Source organism: Pleurodeles waltl, chromosome 5 (genome assembly GCF_031143425.1).
Source record: "Pleurodeles waltl isolate 20211129_DDA chromosome 5, aPleWal1.hap1.20221129, whole genome shotgun sequence".
Lineage (NCBI taxonomy): Eukaryota > Metazoa > Chordata > Amphibia > Caudata > Salamandridae > Pleurodeles > Pleurodeles waltl.
This window is the reverse complement of record NC_090444.1, coordinates 1,374,676,637-1,374,696,913: the sequence shown is the minus strand read 5'-3', so window position 1 is coordinate 1,374,696,913 and position 20,277 is coordinate 1,374,676,637. Positions and strand designations below refer to the sequence as shown.

General features: G+C 45.1%; 1 protein-coding gene across 2 annotated transcripts in view; it reads right to left on the bottom strand.

The window, feature by feature from the left end:
* Positions 1 to 20,277, bottom strand: part of PHIP (pleckstrin homology domain interacting protein) — a 1,338,206-nt gene that overhangs the window by 455,149 nt on the left and 862,780 nt on the right. For both annotated transcript variants that reach the window (XM_069235639.1, XM_069235640.1), the window contains 2 exons: positions 2,962 to 3,073; positions 2,780 to 2,841 (listed from right to left, as the gene is read on the bottom strand). In XM_069235639.1, coding sequence (XP_069091740.1) covers positions 2,780 to 2,841; positions 2,962 to 3,073 — 174 coding nt within the window. The remainder of the gene's footprint in view (positions 1 to 2,779; positions 2,842 to 2,961; positions 3,074 to 20,277) is intronic.

Sequence of the window (20,277 nt, the reverse complement as noted above, 5' to 3'; positions counted from 1 at the left end):
AGGAATAAACGCATCTGTGACTACAGTCGGATCTGGTTGGGAAGGGAAAGGGGTCTGCCCCTGACCCAATCGGAGTTTGTTAGCTACCAGTGCAGGTCCTTTAGATCCAGAACATGTCAGCAAGATTCCTCTGATGCTGCGCCCCCCAGAAACTTCATGTCCGACTGTAGATCCCCACATGTACCATCTGGCTTGAGTCACCAGCAAGATGTGGGAGGCCATCAGTCCTAACAGCCTCAGAGTCAGCCTCACAGAAATCCAGGAAGGAGACTGAAACATCGGGATCATAGCCTGAATATCCTGGACTCACTGTTAAGGGAAATACCCTCAAAACTGCACTGTGCCCAGAACATCTCAGAGGAAAGGGGTTGTCTGTGAGGGGGTCAGGTGTGACTTCGGCAAGTTTATAGTGAACCCCAACGAACGCAGAAGGTTCAACGTAGTCTGGAGGTGGGAGACAAGAGCCTGTGGTGAGTCCACCTTCAAAAGCAACCACAGCCATTACCTTGGTGAACACCCAAGGGGCATTGGTAAGATTGAGAAGCACAGCAAACTCTAGGTGCTCGTGGCATACTGTAAACCACAGATAACGCAAAGGCTACCTTCCAGGCTGTTAGGTCCAGGGCAGATGAGCATTTTGTATTTCTCCTTCTTGAGGAAAAGATTGAGTTCTCTAAGACCTAGCACAAGTAAAGTAGAAGGAATAGCAACCACGGCCTACTTCTGGCACCGGACCTCGTGCCGAAGGGACAGATGATCCTCTGTCAGTCGTGAAATGGTGGCATGGGAGGGAGGGGTAGTCTCGAAAGGTAGGGAGTAGCCCCTTCATACTATCTGCAAAATCCACATTTCCGATGTTATGGACTGCCAGTGGGACAGGTGAAGGCAAATCCTGCTGCCAAATGGGTGCCTATGGTGGTAAAGGGCAGACGAGGAGGGTTTGGAGGCTGCTGCAGTGGTGGGGGGACTAACCAGACCACTAGCCAACTGACCCAAAAAGTCTCTGGGCACCACACCTTCACCCGCGCAGAGGCTGGGAAGCAAGTACCCCACAGCGGCTGGCCGGGAATTGATGCGGCTGGGGGTCCCTTGGGGTGGTGACGGGGGGCAGACAGGAGGCCCCAAGGATCTGGCCTTAGCCAGAGAATCCTTGATGTGCTTAAGCGCTGAATCTGCCCCATCTACAAAGAGATTGATGCCGTCAAAGGGCATTGTCCATAAGGGAAACTTGGACATCCCCTAAAAATTCAGACGTCCTCAGCCAGGCGTGGCACCTCAGGGCCACTGCTGTGGAGACTGCTCAGCCTAGGGAGTCAGTCAAGTCAGCAATGAATTGTCAACTTTGCTGCATCTCCCCCATCTCAACAGCCTGAGAGAGTATACAGCTTGGGCCTGCTCCGGAACCTTTGACAGCACTAGCACAACCGTTCCCAAAGAGTGTGGGCATAACGGCCCAAAAGGCATGGGTTGTTTACAGGAATTTTATAAAGCTTTCTACACTGAGTCAAGTTTAGCTTGTATTCTACACAGGTGCATGGCGTCTAAGTGCAATCTTGGGCAACCATCAATAGTTTATACCACTGTAGTCTGTATGAAATGGTCATATTTATTAGTCATTTATCCAACATTATGAACTCTCATTTTATGCTTTACCTTTATACTTTATATCTTCCAATCCGTTTCCATACCTGTATATACGTCGGGTTTTCCGTCTCTCTACCACAATAGCCTCACATTCCATCTCAATTTTGGAGGGATCACCACATCCTACAACCAGGTATGTGCTCAACTCCAATTCCTCTTAAACTGATTTTCAACTACTTCTTTTTAGCTGCGCAGGATAAATCAAATTTAAGCAGTAGTTTCTGCTCCTGACAATACTCAATTTTTTTTATCCACACCTATTTTGGGAGTACATCATTATATTGCTTTGGAGTTCACCCAATTTTGGATCCACACACTCGATATTTAAAAAAAATATCTGCTTTTTTTTTAAAGAATTTTTTTACTAGTAATTTCTTACATCATATTTACTGGTGTTTTTAAATATTCAGCCTTTTTCCAACCTTCTATTCATTTATTATCCTGTTGTATTATTTAATACAAAAATGCATTCTTAATTATACAAATTTTAGGGTGTTTCTTACTGGAAGCTTAGATATGCACAGAGAACATGATAATAAAGTTATTGTCATTCTCTTCACTTTCATTATTTTAATAAATACAATGTATTTTACACAAAATCAATATGTTAACTCATCACAATGATCTGGAACAGAGACAGACAATTGCCCAAGCTTTCTATTCCAAAACATACTCAAACGTAGACCGTAATATAGTTCAAGAATATATAAAGTTGATAAGTAAATCAACTTGCAGAAATAATAGACTGCAGCGCATTTGCTTTTATATCTGTTAGTCACAGTGGAGTCACTCTACTAGCTCTTTCAATCAGACAAGACTGAAAATGCTATAACTCTTAACACAATGAAGCAAAATAAATGTCAGAGAAAAATGCTCAACACTTACCGCTGAGCCGATCTGCCTCTACAGCTGTGAGACAAAATAAAGCAATAGGTACGCTTTGTTTCAAGTGCTTACGAGAGAGAGTTTCTGTTGTCACTTTGTTTACTTTTTGATAGAAACGAGAATTTACTTGCTAGATTACAGTTTAATCTTAATTGCAGACAAATGCATAAATACATGAGCACAAGTGTAAGTACTCTTTTGAATTATCTTAACAAATGTAACATTAGAAAATATCTTAAAATACACCTACCAGCTCTTGGGATAACTTCCATATCCCAAGGACTCATCTTCTCTGTATCACCATTGTCCCAGCTAAAAATCAAAGAAACCATTATTTAGAAACCGTTGATTACAAACAATGTGTTTCTTTAATGTCTTTAGCAATAACAAAATATATTAACAATAATGTATAAAAGTAAAATACTTTCTTACCAGACATTGTAGCACTGAAAAAGACTATCTGGGTAATTTGAATGAAGAGGTTCCTGACTTTCAATCGTTCCAAACCACCAAGCATCATCTATCACTGACCTAAAACGGTCACCTGAAAAGGGAGGGAAAAATATAAAAATATATTATATATAAATATATGGAAAATGTCACTTACCCAGGGTACATCTGTTCATGGCATGTAGTGCTGCAGATTCACATGCTATGCATATCCCTTCCGACATCTAGTGTTGGGCTCGGAGTGTTACAAGTTGCTTTTCTTCAAAGAAGTCTTTTTGGAGTCACAGGATCGAGTGATTCCTCCTCTCGGTTCAATTGTGCATGGGCATGGGCATCAACTCCAGTGTTAGATTGTTTTCTCGCAGAGGGTGAAGAAAGGAGTGATAGAGTATAGAAATATAAAGAGATGTCCATGTAAATGTATATACGTATATACAAACGTTAGAAACTTAAACGACTACAGGCTTCTGAGGAGGAGGGCGGGCGCATGTGAATCTGCAGCACTACATGCCATGAACAAATGTACACTGGGTAAGTGGCATTTTCTGTTCAATGGCATGTGTAGCTGCAGATACACATGCTGTGCTTAGACTACAAAGCAGTTAGTCCTCCCAAAAAGTGGTGGCTACCCTGTAGGAGTTGAAGTTGTTTGGAATAACGTTTTTAAGACAGCTTGGCCTACAGTGGCTTGTTGCTGTGAGAACACATCAACACAATAGTGTTTTGTAAATGTATGAGGGGTTGACCATGTAGCTGCTTTACCTACGTCAACCATTGGTATGTTTCCTAAAAAAGCCATTGATGCACCTTTCTTTCTTGTAGAATGTGCCTTAAGAGTGTTCAAACATTGCCTCTTTGCTTTGATATAACATGTTTGTATACATCTAACAATCCATCTTGCTAAACCTTGTTTTGATATAGGATTGTCTGTATGTGGTTGTTGGAAAGCAACAAAAAGTTGCTTTGTTTTCCTAAAATCTTTAGTTCTGCCTATGTAGTACATAAGAGCTGTTTTGAGATCTAGGGTATGAAGAGTTCTTTCTGCCACAGAATCTGGCAGTGGAAAGAAGACTGGGAATTCCATTGTTTCACTGATGTGAAAAGGAGATACTACTTTTGTTAGAAACTTTGGATTTGTTCTTAGTACAACTTTGTTTGTGCACTTGGAAAAAAGGTTCTTCAAGAGTGAATGCTTGTATTTCACTAACTTTTCTTAAAGAAGTAATAGCCACAAGGAAGGCGACATTCCATGTTAAAAATTGAATTTGGCAAGAGTGCCTGGGTTCAAAAGGTGGTCCCATGACATAGTAAGTACAATATTTAAATTCCATGATGGAACAGGTGGTGTTTTTGGGTGGAATGATGCGTTTTAATCCTTCTTTGAAGGCTTTGATAACAGGAAATCTGAATAGAGAAGTATGGTGAATAGATTGGAAGTATGCAGATATTGCATTAAGGTGTATCTCGATGGATGAAAAAGCTAAATTTGATTTCTGTAAATGAAGTAAACAGTATACAATATCTTGTATAGATGCTGTAAGTGGATCTATGGTTTTAGATTGACAATAGTAGACAAATCTTTGCCACTTGTTTGCGTAGCACTGTCTAGTAGTAGGTTTTCATGCTTGTTTAATTACTTTCATACATTCTGATGGAAGATTCAAATAACCAAATTCTATGACTTCAGGAGCCAAATCACTAGATTGAGAGCATTGGAGTTTGGATGCCTGATTTAACCTTTGTTTTGTGTTAACAAATCTGGTCTGTTTGGGAGTTTGGAGTAAGGTACTACAGATAGGTCTAGTAGTGTTGTGTACCAAGGCTGGCATGCCCATGTTGGTGCTATTAATGTCATGTTGAGTGACGCATGACGTAATTTGTTGACTAGAAATGGAAGGAGTGGGAGAGTTGGAAAAGCGTAAGCAAATATCCCTGACCAATTGATCCATAGAGCATTGCCCTTGGATAGGGGATGTAGGTGTCTGGATGCGAAGTTTTGGCATTTTGCGTTTTCGCTTGTTGCGAATAGATCTAGGTCTGGTGTTCCCCATTTTTTAAAGTACTTTTGAAGTACTTGGGAGTGAATCTCCCATTCGTGTCTCTGTTGGTGATTTCTGCTGAGGAGATCTGACAACTGATTGTCTATCCCTGGAATGTATTGTGCTAGTAAATGAATTTGATTGTGAATTGCCTATTTCCAAATAGCTTGGGCTAGAAGGGACAGCTGAGATGAATGTGTCCCTCCCTGTTTGTTGAGATAATACATGGTTGTCATGTTGTCTGTTTTTATGAGAACATTCTTCAGTTTGAGAAAAGGTTGAAATGCTTTTAGGGCAAGGAACACAGCTAATGATTCTAAGTGTTTATGTGTAGCTGTTTCTGTTTGACATCCCATTGTCCTTGAATGATCTGATTGTTTAGGTGAGCTCCCCAACCGATCATTGATGCATCTGTTGTAATTATGGTCTGAGGTACAGGGTCTTGAAACGACTGCCCCTTCATTAAATTGCTGCGATTCCACCATTGAAGGGACATATGTGTTTTGTGGTCCATCAACACTAGATCTTGAAGTAGACTGTCTGCTTGTGACCATTGTTGTGCAAGGCACTGTTGTAAGGATCTCATGTTTAATCTTGCATGTGGGAATATTGCTATGCAAGATGCCATCATTCCTGGAATTTTCATGATAAATCTTACAGTGTATTGTTGATTTGGCTGTATGAGTGGTATTAAATTTTGGAAAGCTGGTTTCCTGTGTATGTTTGGATACGCAGGAGCTAACTGAGTATTTAGGATAGCACCTAGGTACAGTTGTACTTGTGCAGGTTGAACATGTGACTTTTGTTCGTTTATAGAGAACCGTAGTGTGCACAGAGTTTTTATCACATAACGAGTATGTTTTTGGCATTGTGTAAGATTGCTTGATTTTATTAGCCAATCGTCTAGATATGGCAAGAAATAGATGTGTTGTCTTCTTAAGTATGCTGCTACTACTGCTAGACACTTCGTTAACAAATTTGGAGCTATTGTTATGCCAAATGGCAACACTTTGAACTGGTAGTGTTTGCCTGCTATGACTAACCTGAGGTATTTTCTGCGAGCTGGATGGATGGGTATGTGGAAATACGCATCCTTGAGATCTAGAGCAGTCATAAAATCTTGTTTTTGCAGTAGTGGAATAACATCTTGCAGAGTTACCATGTGAAAATGCTCTGACAAGATGTATAGATTGAGGGACCTGAGGTCTAATATGGGCCTGAGTGTGCCATCTTTTTGGGGAATTAGGAAGTATAGTGAGTATATTCCTGTTCCTTGTTGAGATTGTGGAACTAATTCTATTGCTTGCTTTAACAGTAGAGATTTCACTTCTTGTTTTAACAGAACTGTATGTTCGGGGGACAACTTGTGATATCATGGTGGAATGTCTGGAGGGATGGACATTAGCTCTAGGCAATAACCATTTTGGATAATTGATAATATTCAGTTGTCTGTGGTGATATTTTGCCAATGAGAGTGGAATTGTTGCAGTCTTCCCCCCAGAGGAGATGTGTGGAGTGGAAGGGAGGAAAGGAAGTCACTGTTTAGGCTGTGAATTTTGTTTAGAGGTTTGGAATTTACCTCTATTTCTGAAGTACTGTCCTCTATAGGATCCTCTAAACCCACTTCGTTGATACTGGGTTTGTTGTGATTGCTTTGTTTGGGAGGTGGAAGCCTCTGAGGATTGTGGCTTAAAGACTCCTCAAAACTGTGGCCTGCGAAAGGAGCCTCTATATGGGGTGGTGTATAAAGCACTCATTGCTTTCGCAGTATCAGAGTCCTCCCTTAATTTTTCAATAGTGGTACCAACCTCTGGGCTAAAGAGGTGCTTTTTATCAAAAGGCATATTAAGTACTGCCTGTTGAATTTCTGGTTTAAAACCAGAGGAGCATAGCCATGCATGTCTTCGGATTGTGACAGCAGTGTTCATACTCCTTGCAGCTGTATCCGCAGCATCAAGGGCGAATCTTATTTGATTACTAATCGCTTGCCCCTCTTCTATTACTTGCTGTGCCCTTTTTTGGTGCTCTTTTGGGAGATGCTGTATAATATCCTGCATTTCATCACAATGGGCCCTATCATACCTGGCTAAGAGTGCTTGAGAATTTGCAATTCTCCACTGATTTGCTGCTTGTGTACCAACTCTTCTCCCTGTTGCGTCAAATTTTCGACTCTCCTTATCAGGAGGTAGTGCATCACCTGAAGACTATTTGCCCTCTTTCTCTCTGCACTGACTACCACTGAGTCAGGAGGGACCTGGTGAGTAATATAATCTGGGTCCGAAAGTGCAGGCTTATACTTTATCAGTTCTAGATGTAATAATCCTAGCTTTTACAGGCTCACTAAAAATTTGGTCTGCGTGTTTTACCAAGCCTGGTAACATTGGGAGACACTGGTACTTTGAATGTGTAGAAGACAGTGTGCTAAATAAGAAATCTTCTTCTAATGGCTCCGAATGTATGGTTATCCCATGATAAGCTGCTGCCCTAGATATTACTTGGGTGTATGCAGTGATATCTTCTGGAGGAAAAGGTTTTGATGGGTAAATATTTTGGTCGTTATCTGGAATGGGATCAGGGTCATAGAGATCCCATGTGTCTGCCGTACCACCTTGTGAATATAAAGAATGTGTTGGAGAAGGCAGTGGTGGTGGGTTGTTGTGAGGTGAGAAAGATAATTGTGGAGATTAAGGAGGAGAAGTATGGACAAGTAATGGTTTCTCCTTTTGTTTTTGCTGCTTTGCTGGTGGCTGCACAGAGTCCAATTCCTCTAGAAAAGCCAACTTTCTTTTTGTCTTTAAAGGAGGTGCAGTGATAATTTTTCCTGTCTCCTTATGGATATTTATTCTGGACTGTCTCTCATCCATAACCTGTAAAATTGGTTCAATTTCCGGCTCTTCCTCAAAAGTCTTATGAGATTCTCTAAAAAAAAATTATTTATTTTTTTCAAGTCCTTGTTTCTTGGTATATGAGGATTTTTTTCAGCTCCGAAGTGTATAGTTTTTTTCAGTCCGGAAAGGTAGTCGAAGGTCTCGGCTCCGAAGCTGATTGCCGAATTTTGGACTCTGAAGGATGGACTTTTTTTTTTTTTCTCTGGAGTCAGAAACGGTGCCTTTAACAGGTTTACTCGGCTCAGAAGTAGAGGGAGAAGTGGCCTTTTTCTGCGCTGACCCCAGAGGACTGTCGCCAATATTATTTTTTCGGGCCGAACCAGGGCCTTCCGGCAGTGGTGTACCCAAGGCCTTTAAATGTTTTTTGTGCAGGGGTAGGTGTACTCACATGCTGGCCAGCTGTGATGGGTCTGTCGTCTTCCGACTCTTGTTCAGAGTCTGTGTCTCGGATGGAGACTGCTGTCTGCGCCTGCTCTTCCTCCATGATGTTGAGATGCTCACTGCTTTTTGAAGCTATTTTGAGTCTTCGTGCTCTGCGATCTTGAAGGGTCTTCTTTGAACGAAATGATCAACAGGCCTCACAATTTGATCTGGAGAAAGGCACAAATTACAAACCAAGTGCTGGTCTGTATAGGGGTACTTTGCGTGGCACTGAGGGCAGAATCGGAATGGAGTTCGATTCATCAGGCTTTCCATGCGGTAGGCCCGAACAGGCCCGAGTCAGGCGCACGTGCCCCTAAGGGCGGAAAAATGAAGGTTCCGATGGTACCACAAGTTCGATGCTAGAGGGGAAACATGATCGAAACAATACCAACGAGTTGGAAGGTTTTCTGTGGTTTTCCTAATTGAAATCACGGAGCGAAAGGAAACACATCTGAACCCGACTGCGGAAAGAAAACAATCTAACAATGGAGTCGATGCCCATGAGCAATGGAACCAAGAGGAGGAGTCACTCGATCCTGTGACTCCGAAAATACTTCTTCGAAGAAAAACAATTTGTAACACTCCGAGCCCAATACTAGATGTCGGAAGGGATATGCATAGCATGTGTATCTGCAGCTACAGATGCCATTGAACATATATATATATATATATATATATATATATATATATATATATATATATATATATATATATATAAATAAAAAATAAAAAACTTCATTTATTTTATGAAGACAGATTTCCATCAGACAACACAACCCGTTTCAAAATCCTGCCTTTAAGTGGTTTTGTCTGCTGTTTGTCAACCATTTTCAACATCATGGGCTTTTATACAGAATTCAGGGAATGGTAAGCATTTTACACACTTTAGTGGATATATATTTCAGAGTGTTGTGGTCTTAACCCTTCCCCTGCACCAGCAGTCAGCTCGCGTCGCTGCTTAAGACCAACTGATTTGGGGAGATATATATATATATATATATATATATATATATATATATACACACACATACATACATACATATATCACTCAGTAAACAGATAATGAACAAGTTATTTATCTGCAGTAACGCTCCTTCTGGTCGATACTCTACCTAACCGCGGATCAGATTCCTCAACTTCTCAACACCCCCCAGGTTTCAACACTGGATCGGAAGATTATCAGTATTGCTCCTGCACATAAATGTTGTGCGCCTCTGAGTAAACTCCTCCCAGCCTCGAAGAAACACCAGAGCCACATACAGGGGCCTTCCCTGTGCACTGGCGTTAGTTTCTTTCTTGACTCTCTGTGCCATCTAACGCAGAGCTTGATAAGCAATCAGATAGGACTATGAGCAGCTGTCTAAAGAGAGACCTTTTTATAAGTGGAGCTTACGCCACAGATTGGGGAGGTGAGAGGGCGTGGGAAATTCAGTTAGAGTATCCGCCAGAAAGAGCACTGCCAAAGGTAGGTTATTTGTCATTCTGATGCATACAAATGAAAGTAGATTCCTGAACAAGACACTCCAAGTCAGCTGGTCTGTGGAAAGGCTCAGAAAAATAATTCCCCAGAACTGAACTAACAAAGCGCAGTTCCAGCCAGGTTTACCAAAGCAGTATGGCTTAATTGTAGGAAGCTGGCTATGTTGTAGTAAGCTGAGCTCTGGTTGTAGTAGCCCCCCAACTTTTTGTTTGCGTTGAGTCAGTATGTTTTGGATTGTAGTGCACTGGAATCCTGCTAACCAGGACCCCAGTGGCAAACCACTCTCCATTGCTCGTTAGATACTCATACCATGTCCTCAGCTCTCAAATACCATTGTGGTGACTTAAAGCACCATCACTTAAGGACTTGGTATTTAGAGACCAAATTGAACTCCCATGAGTTATCAAGTTATTTTGAGTACAATTGGGGGTCCACAAACAGGCGGGCTGTGGAGTGGGATGCGATGAAGGTAGTATTGAGAGGGGCCTGCATCTGGGTGACAAAGGGTATAAAACATGCACTGGAAAAGGAACTATGCACACAGGAAAGAGCTAGCCATATCTGAAAGGGCCCTCTTGGAGGGGAACGCAGTGGAATGTGCAGACACAGAAAGTAGAAGAGGAATGGGACCGACTGGATAATCACATTAGATCGGCAATTTGCAGACAATGGTACCTGAAGGGTGATAAATCAGGGTGCGTATTGGTGCTTCTCATAAAAACGGAGAACCAACCCGAGCCAATTCACGAGATACATGATACACATGAAACCCTACTGCACACACAGCAGGCTATTAACAAGGTTTCTGCGACACATTTAAGAGGGGTCTACGAGAAAGACCAGGGAGCAGTAGTTGATAGAGAGATAAATGCATATCTGCAGACTCTTATTCTCCCGTGTCTGGCCCCTGACGACCGCGAGACCCTAGCGGCTCCAATCAACAGAACCGAACTTCCGGAGGCAATACGGGCTTTAAAACCGGCAAAGTCTTCTGGGCCCGACGTCCTGATAGATAACCTACTAAAGGTCTATATTGAAGCCTTGGAGAAGGGAGACTTGCCAGGATCCATGAAGAAAGCCCTCATAGTGGTGATCCCAAAGCTGGATAAAGATCCGACTGAGTTGGACTCTTATCGGCCCATATACATGTTGAACATGGACCCTCAAGGCGCTCAGCCACGTATTTGCGACAATTGTTGCCCTTTTTCCACGCAATTAATACATGAGGACCAGTCGGGGTCTATACCACGTAGGAATACTCTGCATAATGTTCGCAGACTGGCCCATGTGGTTCACTCTTTGAAGGAGAAAGTTGATGACTATGCGTTGGCCTTCCTAGATATACAGCAGGCGTTTGATACAGTCTGCTGGAGCTATATCTGGAGGGTGCTTGATGCAACAGGACTGGGCATACAATACATTAAATGGATATAAAAACTACACACGACTCCACAGGCCAGGTTAAGTACAGGCCTGACAGTCTCAGCAGCAACAGAACTTCAACTTGGTACCCGACAGGGCTGTCCCTTGTCGCCTCTGATCTTTGCTCTAGCTATGGAGCCTTTGGAGTGTCGGCGGCTAGGGGATTCGTGTGGGAACACTGGAGCACACAGTCTCCCTTTACGTGGATTACACATGTATTTACAGAAAACAGCTGAATCGGTTCCACTGATGTTGGCTGAACTAGAAACGTTTGCAGAGACCTCTGGGCTTAAGGTGTGTAGAAAAATGGCTCCCTGTTGCAGTTACCCCCCACTTTTTGCCTGATATCGATCCTGTCTTGAATAAGAAGTGTGCAGCACCAGTGTTCTTTCACTAAAAATGTACCATTGTTTCTACAATTGGCACACCTCTGGCACAAAGATAAGTCCCTTGTAAAAGGTACCCATGGTACCAAGGGCCCTGTGGCCAGGGAAGGTCTCTAAGGGCTGCAACATATATTATGCCACCATGGGGACCCCTCACTCAGCACATGCACACTGCCTCACAGCTTGTGTGTGCTGGTGGGGAGAAAATGACTAAGTCGACATGGCACTCCCCTCAGAGTGCCACGCCCACAACCCACTGTCTGTGGCATAGGTAAGTCACCCCTCTAGCAGGCCTTACAACCATAAGGCAGAGTGCACTATACCACAGGTGAGGGCGTAGCTGCATAAACACAATGCCTCTACAGTGTTGTAAGTGCAAGGTAGCCATACTGAGTATATAGTCTGGGAGTTTGTCAGAAAAGAACTCCACAGCTCCATAATAGCTACACTGAATACTGGGAGGTTTGATATCAAACTTCTCAGCACAATAAACCCACACTGATGCCAGTGTGGGATTTATTGAGAAATGTACACAGAGGGCATCTTAGAGATGGCCCCTGCTTGCCAACCCAACTGCTAGTGCTAGGCTGACAGGTCGCTGCCAGCCTGCCACTTCCAGACATGTTTCTGGCCACATGGGGTGAGTGCCTTTGCGCACTCCGTGAACAGGGCAAAGCCTGTCCTGGGTGGAGGTGTTTCACATCTCCCCCTGCAGGAACTGTAACGCCTGTCGGTGAGCCTCGAAGGCTCAAGCCTGGTGTTACAGCGCCCCAGGGCACTCTAGCTAGTAGAGATGCCTGCGCCCCCGGACATAGCCCCCACTTTTGGCAGCAAGTCCGGGGAAATAATGAGGAAAACAAGGGGAAGTCACCCCCTCAGCCAGGACCACCCCTAAGGTGACCAGAGCTGAAGTGATCCCTTCCTTGGAAAATCCTCCATCTTGTTTTGGAGGATTTAGCCCAATAGGAATAGGGATGTGCCCCCCTCCCCAAAGGGAGGAGCTACATGGAGGGTGTAGCCACCCCTAGGGACAGTAGTCATTGGCTACTGCCCTCCAGCCCTAACACACCCCTAAATTTAGTATTTAGGGGCAACCCTGAACCCAGGAAATCAGATTCCTGACGACCTACAAAGATGAAGGACTGCCTAGATGAAAAACCCCACAGAGAAGAAGGAAGACGACAACTGCTTTGGCCCCAGGCTCTACCGGCCTGTCTCCAACTTCAGAGAACCTGCACCAGCAACGCATCCTTTGGGCCCTGCGACCTCTGCCGACTCAGAGGACTGCCCTACAACTACAAAGGATCAAGAACTCCCGTGGACAGCAGACCTGTCAAACCAAAGAAAGAAGAAACCATCTTAAAGGGACTCTCACCTCACTCCAGAAGCGTGAGTCCCCACCACTCTGCACCCGATGCCCCGGTACGTATCCAGAGAAACCAACGACCCAGAGAGGATCCCCAGGCGACACCAATGGGTTAACCTCTCTGCATCCCCACGACACCAGCTGCAGAGGGAATCCCGAGGACCCCCCTGACCGTGACTGCCCGAGATGAAGATATGACGCCTGGAGAAGCACTGCACCCGCCTGCAACATCTGAGTGACCCCCGGGTCCCTCCATTGAATCCTATTGTAAACCCGACACCCTGTTGTCCACTGCACCCGGCCGCATCTGTGCCGCTGAGGGTTTGTTTTGTGTGCCTATTTGGGTCCCACCCAGTGCTCTACTAAACCCCCCCCGGTCTGCCCCCCGAGGATGCGGGTACTTACCTGCCAGCAGACCAGGACCGGATCACCTCCGTCTCCATAGGCGCCCATGTTATTTTGGCCCCTTTTGACGTCTGCACATGACTTGCCCTTTGTTGCTGGATGTTTGGGGTTGACTTGAACCCCCAAGAGTGGGCTACCAGTGGGCTACCTATGCCCTGGAGACATAACTTGTAAGTGCTTTGCTTATCGTATTAACCAAACTGTACTTACCTCCCCCCAGGAACTGTTGAATTTTGCACTGTGTCCACTTTTCAAATAGCTCATTGCCATTTTATGGCAAACTGTGTACACTACTGTTTTGGTTTAAAGTCCTAACTATACCTATGCAAAGTACCTTACATTTAATGTACTTACCTGCAATTTGAATCTTGTGATTCTAAAAATAAAGAAAATAATATTTTTCTATATAAAAATCTATTGGCCTGGAGTTAAGTCATTGAGTGTGTGTTTTCACTTATTGCTTGAGTGTGTACAACAAATGATTAACACTACCCTCTGATAAGCCTAACTGCTCGACCACACTACCATAAAAAGAGCATTAGTATTATCTATTATTGTCTCTGTCAAGCCCCTTGGGGAACCCCTGGACTCTGTGCACACTGTACCTCATTTTGATATAGTATATACAGAGCCAGCTTCCAACACACCCTGTCCCAGAATTCCTAATTCCACCACATACAAGATGGTACAAATTCTAACAACGTATTCACTTCAATTGGTTTACCCTGGAGGTTTGTCCAGCGTAGCAGTGCAACACACCTCCTGCACAGCTCGTTTCCTGCCTGCCCTGGTGCTAAAAGGATCTTGCCTCTCCCAGGTCTGGAGGAAGTGGGGGATCGCACACCAAAGGCGGCAGGGACTTTGAAGTGCCTGGCCTTGTTGCACAAGTTACTGAACCTTGGTAACACTTTATCTGGTTAAGACAATATCTAGTTGCAGATTCCTCACCCTAGAATTTCCCAAAGGCACAATATTTGGATCCAGAGACTTTTCTTGGGCAGTAATCCTGTGCACCGTTAGGTGGCGTCAATCGGCTCCACAATGGTCGTCAGAATCACCTGCGCCAGATATGACACTGCAGATCTCGTATAGGTGCTATCCCGGCGAGCTGACGTCAGTTTCTTTTCACGACTTTGCACGCCAGAAGCACAGAACAATGAAAAACATTGACTACTGGTGCACCAAAACGAGGGCCCTGAAAGGGGAATCCCAGTCAGTAGAAATTAGTACGCAGAGCGGGAAGGATGGGCGAGCCAGTAAGGAATCTGCAACTAGATATTGTCTCTACTAGATAAGGCATTACAGAAGCAAAGATAAGTCACACACGTCCATCTGACAGAGAGACATGGTTGCAGATTCCTTACCTTAGAAAAGATAACTAAGCAACCTGGGTCTGGGAACTAAGATCATACTACAAAGTCCAGCAGGACTGAATGGGAAAAGTGCCTGTACTTACAGACCTGACTTTCCAGGCAGTAGTGTTTGGTAAACGTGTGCAGTGATGCCCTCATTGCCACCTGACAGATGTTAAGGACTGGAAAATTACCATGCTAAGGCAGTGGTCACAGCTTTAGCTTGGGCACAATGAGCATGCAAACCCTCAGGGAGTTGCTTCTTAGCCAGTGTGTAGCACGTTTTAATGCAGAGTATGACCCACCTGGAGATGGGTTGTGTTCTGTACTGCCCGACCTTTCTTGCACCCACATAACCAACAAAATGTTGATCATCCACCCAGAACTCTTTGGTACGATCAAGGTAGAATGCTAATACTCTTTTTGGATTCAGACAGTAGAGTCTCTCCTCTTCCTTAGAATGATGAGGGTTGCGTAAAAAGTAGGCAAGGTGAAGGATTGGTCCATAAAGAAGGGCACAACAAATTTTGGCAGAAAGGAGGTCCTAGTGCGAAGCACCACTTTGCCAGGATAGATGGAAATGTTAGGCGGCTTAGAAGGCTGCTTGCCTGCGTGTACGATTCTAGGCAGACTCCTCTGCATAGTTTCCTTCATCTTCTGGCCACTGGGACTGCAACTTGACTCTCAAGGAACCGACAACTCTCGCAACTACTCCGCTCTGCAACATTGTTTCTCCGGCTCCTACCAGCTGCAATATTTCCCCGGATGTGCATCCTCTGAGGGCAACAAGTCTTCAGCTTGCACAAGTAAGAAGGAATCTTCCTTGGTGTGACAGAGTCACTAACCTACATCTGCATGCAACGATGACCGGCTGCATGGATCTTCTCTCCTCTGGAGCTGCATGGATCCTGTCTCACAGGTGGTGGTCTGGAGTGGTTCCCTAGGTCTTCTCTACCATCTGTCCAACCTGGGAGATAAGCCCTTGCCTCCCCTTGCAGGACATTTCCCCTGTGCACCGTGACTATTGCAGCTACCAAGGGTTGTTTGTTCCTCCTCCAAGGGATATTCAGGCTCTGTGTAACCTCGGCCTCTAGCACTCCCTCCTGCAAAGCACGGCCTCCTGCCTGCTGCTCCAGCGACGTGGGGTTTCTCTTCCGGTGTGCTGAGTGGGCCTCACTAAAACTCCTGTGTCTGCTGCCAGTGGGTTGCCTGTGGGAGCTGCCTCCTCTTCTTGGGACTCTCCGGGCTGCAGAGGGTCATCCCGGACTCACCTCATTAGATCAATTCCCCTGGACCTTGCTGGTCTTCTTCAGCCTTGCAAACCACCTTCTCTGACTCTTGCATTTGCCAAGGCTTCTTGGTGGTTTTCCAGCACCAAGGACCAACTGCATCTCGACCGCCGACGCTGGAAATCACTTGCATTACGTCCGGAGCTCCTCTTATGCTTCTATGCTGCACGGCTGACCTTATTCTTCCACCGTTGACCTGGTCCAACATCCACAGAAGGGTGGGTAGTGGCTGCTGCCACAACCGTACACTCCAACTCGACCTGAACTTGATCACCTTCCTTTGCAGGTTATCTTCTGTCAGGATCCACCTTTGGATTCTTCCCGTCTTGGTTGGGCCTTGCACAATCCTTTTCCAAAGGTCTCCTATTGTTTTTTTGGAAAACAGGTACTTATTTCTGCTCTCCTGGTCGCTGGGGGACACTCTGGTACTCACCTCTTGTGGTTCCTAGTTCCTCCATCTCCCTTCTACTGATTACACTTCCTTGGGTGGAGGACTGCCTTTCATATTCCACTTTCTTAGCATATGGTTTGGTCCTCCCCTAGGGTCCTCACCATTTGCTATTGCTTTTACCAATGCCCATTGCTTTCTAAGCTATTTACTGATTGCTAATGTGTATATAATAGTATGTTTACTTACCTCCTGTTGGGGGACTGCCTATTGAGTATTCAAGTGTTTGTGTTACTATAATAAAGTTGCTTTATTTTTGTAACTCTGTGTTGTTCTTTCATGTGTGTGAGTAATGTGTGACTGCAGTGGTATTGCATAAGCTTTGCATGTCTCCTGGCTAAGTCTTGGCTGCTCATCCACAGCTACCTCTAAAGAACCCTGCTTCTTAGACACTGCCTACACTTCACTAATAGGGAATACCTGGACCTATTAAAAGTTGATAACACCATAGATGGTCATCATACACCAGGCCAGCTTACTACCCTTGGGGTACTAAGGAAGGCCTCTGAGGGCTGCAGCACCAATTATGCCACCTCCATAGACCTCTCACCAAACTCACACAGTGCTGCCATTGCAGAATGCGTATGTTAGCGCAGGCTAAATTGAAAACACAACCTGTCACACACCTCTGTGTGCCAGGTCCACTATCACTGCATGTGCCAGGTGTTAGTCAACCCGAAGTGAGGGTGCATTAAGGCACATGGTTGGGCATATGTGCATGAGCAGATATGCCCTTGCTATGTCGGTCGAGTCTGAGACGTAGTAAGTGAACAGGGAAGCGATTTTAAATGCATGTGCTGGACACTTGTCTTTAGTTCCCCAGCTACATGATGGCTTCTCTGAATCCTGGCATGTTTGGTATCAAACATCTCAGAATAATAAACCTTCACTGACCCCCAGTGATGGATTTATTAATAAATGCACACAGAAGGCACCTTAGATGTGCCCCCAGAAAACCTACTAGTTACTAGTGTGCTGACTGACTGGTCCTGACCAGTTCAGCCACCACAGATGTATTTCTGGCACCCCTAAGGTGAGAGCTAGTGCTTTTGAGGGCCTGAGACAAAGGCCTTCACTCGGCAGAGGAGTTAGCAATTCACCCAGGCAGTCTGGACATTTCAGGGTGGGAAGCTTCAAAGGCCTTGTGGGCTTTGTAATGCGACCTAGGTCTCTCCAAATGGCAGTGATGACCAACCCACCAGTCTTGACCCCAGAGGGAAAACCAGTTAAATTAGGAGGAGTGCCACCCCTAAGGTGACCAATCTGAAGTGGACACTACTTTTGAAGTTCCTCCACTTTGCTTGGAAGGAATTAGGCCATTAGGGTTATGCCCAATTCCCAGCAGAAATGGTCATAAGAAGAATGTAGTCAGCCTACAGGTGGTCAAGCCCATAGGGTACTGCATGGCACTCCATGTAACGTCTCTGAATTGAGTGTTTTAGTGGCACCCCTAAAACCTAGAACTCAGGACCTGACGACCTACAAAGACCAGGACAAAGAAGAGTTGCACCCACAGAAAAGTTAAAAGAAGAAGCAGCTGACTATGCCGGGCTATCTACTGACCTCAGCGAACTCTGCCCAAAAAGCCAACTCATCAGCCTTCAGCAAAGACTCGTCTCCCTTGAGAAGCAGACCTGCTCTCCAACAAGAAACTCCAAGGAAAAAACTCTGCAGCTTCTGGACCCTGGAAACCTGACACCAGAAGTGACCACTGCACCGGATACGAGGTGAAGCCAACCAACAGTGCCAACACGGGTCCCCAGCTGCCCAGAGACCCTGTCCAGTGTGGTCTCACCCATCCTGTACTCTCCCGAGACACCTGCAGCCTCTGCACATAGGCCCCCTGTCCCACTGCCTTGTGATGAGAGAAAACCTAACACCGCCAACAACCACTGCACCAGTCGCCCCTGACCCAATCTGAGGTGTGTCACTGGTGCAAATTATGTCCTCTGGGTCCCAAGAGCTCAAGTCCACACTGGGTCCACCGCTGCCAGCTCCCGAACAATGCCTGCAGCCTCAACATGCCGGACCTGCTGACTGAGGGCGTTCCCGGATGAGAAAACCCAATGCCTATTAACAACCCTTCATCCGTTGACCATAGGCACAGGAGAAGAGGACCAAATGTGCACCCATGTCCCAGAGTGCCCCAAGTCTACTAATTACCTGCTTGATGTCCTTGACTGGCTTCACAGCCAGAGCCTGCAACCTGTTTGTAACAAGGTCCAACTGCCTTAGAGAACCACCCTTCACCCAATGCCTTACTGCACCTGGCCGCAGAGGTCGCCTGGCCACCCCAGTGCCGTCAGGTGTGACCTGTTGGGGTGGTTCTGACAAATGGCCAGTACTTACCTTTGATCCCTACGCTTGACCTCTTAAGTTATTGCTAACCCTGTGTTTGCTGAACATTGTTTTTCATCCATAGGACAAGACTGAGAGAACTCTCAAAACTGCAAAGTATTTATGCTTAAGGTTTACTGGTCTGATTATGAGGTTCTTGTGTTTGAAGCTTACGTTAAATATTTATTTTTCTAAATTGGTCTCAAACTTATTCTTTGAGTGTGTGTCATTTACTGCCTCTGAGTACAGCAAATGCTTAGCACTATCCTCTGATAAGCCTGACTGCTGTTAGTAAACTAAGAGGCAAGTCATGGATCATGTTTACCCTATATGTGGGCAAGTTTCTTTTTATACATGGAGCAAAAGTTTAGTCTATTCATCAAATGAAGAGGTTTGTTTTTTTGTACAGCAAAAATACTGAACTCAAATGTTCGAAGGTGCACTCACATTTGAGAATGTGAAAAAGGTGACTGTAAAATAAAATATTTGCCTAGAAACACACAGTTTGAGACCATTTACAAGTCAACTATATTACAGTTACATTCAATAGATCATTAAACTTACTAGACCCACGTCTATTAACATTTGTAGTATTTTTTGAAACTTGACTTGGCAGTTCTAAAAGAGCCAGTTATGACTCGCTTGGTTAAATCAGAAAGAGAGTTCATGTGCCAGCAGCAGGTTGTGGTTGCTATTCCTGCTACTTTCTGGTATTCAAAAAGGATAAGGGCATCCTCCCTATCCTAGATCTTCGAACCCTCAATCTCTTACTGAAGGAGATGTTCAAAATGCTCACTCTGTCTCAGGTTCTATCTGCCTTGGACCCAGAACACTGGATTGTAGCACTCTTGTTTCCATATTCCTGTGCTGCCTTCCCACAGATATTATTTGTGGTTCACTGTAGGCCACAGGCCCTTTCTGTTCACTGATGGCAGTGGCCGCAGCTCATCTGCATAGAGCAGGAGTTTTAGTCTTCCCTCTATCTCAGTGACTGCCTGTTGAAGGCGGGCTCACCACAGGCTGTTGTGTCCCCCCTCCAGACTATGGTGCTCTTTCTGCATTCACTGATGTTCACTGCAAACATGCTTAAGCCACACCTTACTCTCAGATGCTCCCTTTAATTGGAGCTTTTCTAGACACACTGCAGTTTGGGGCTTTTTCTCCTGAGCAGCGAGTCCAGGATATTCAGGCTATGATACCGATGTTTCAACCTCTATCCTGGATTTCGGTGTGAATGACTTGGAGGCTGCTGGGCCTTGTGGCCTCCTGCATCCTGGTGGTGTCTCATGCCAGGTGGCATATGTGGGCTCTACAGTGGGGCCTTAGTGGAGTCTCTCCAACATGGTCCAGATCTAGATGGAAACAGTGCAAGATCTGCAGTGGAGGCTAACGAACCATGATTGGGTCAGAGGCTGACCCCTCTCTATTCCACAACCAGATCTGACAGTAGTGAGAGATGCGTC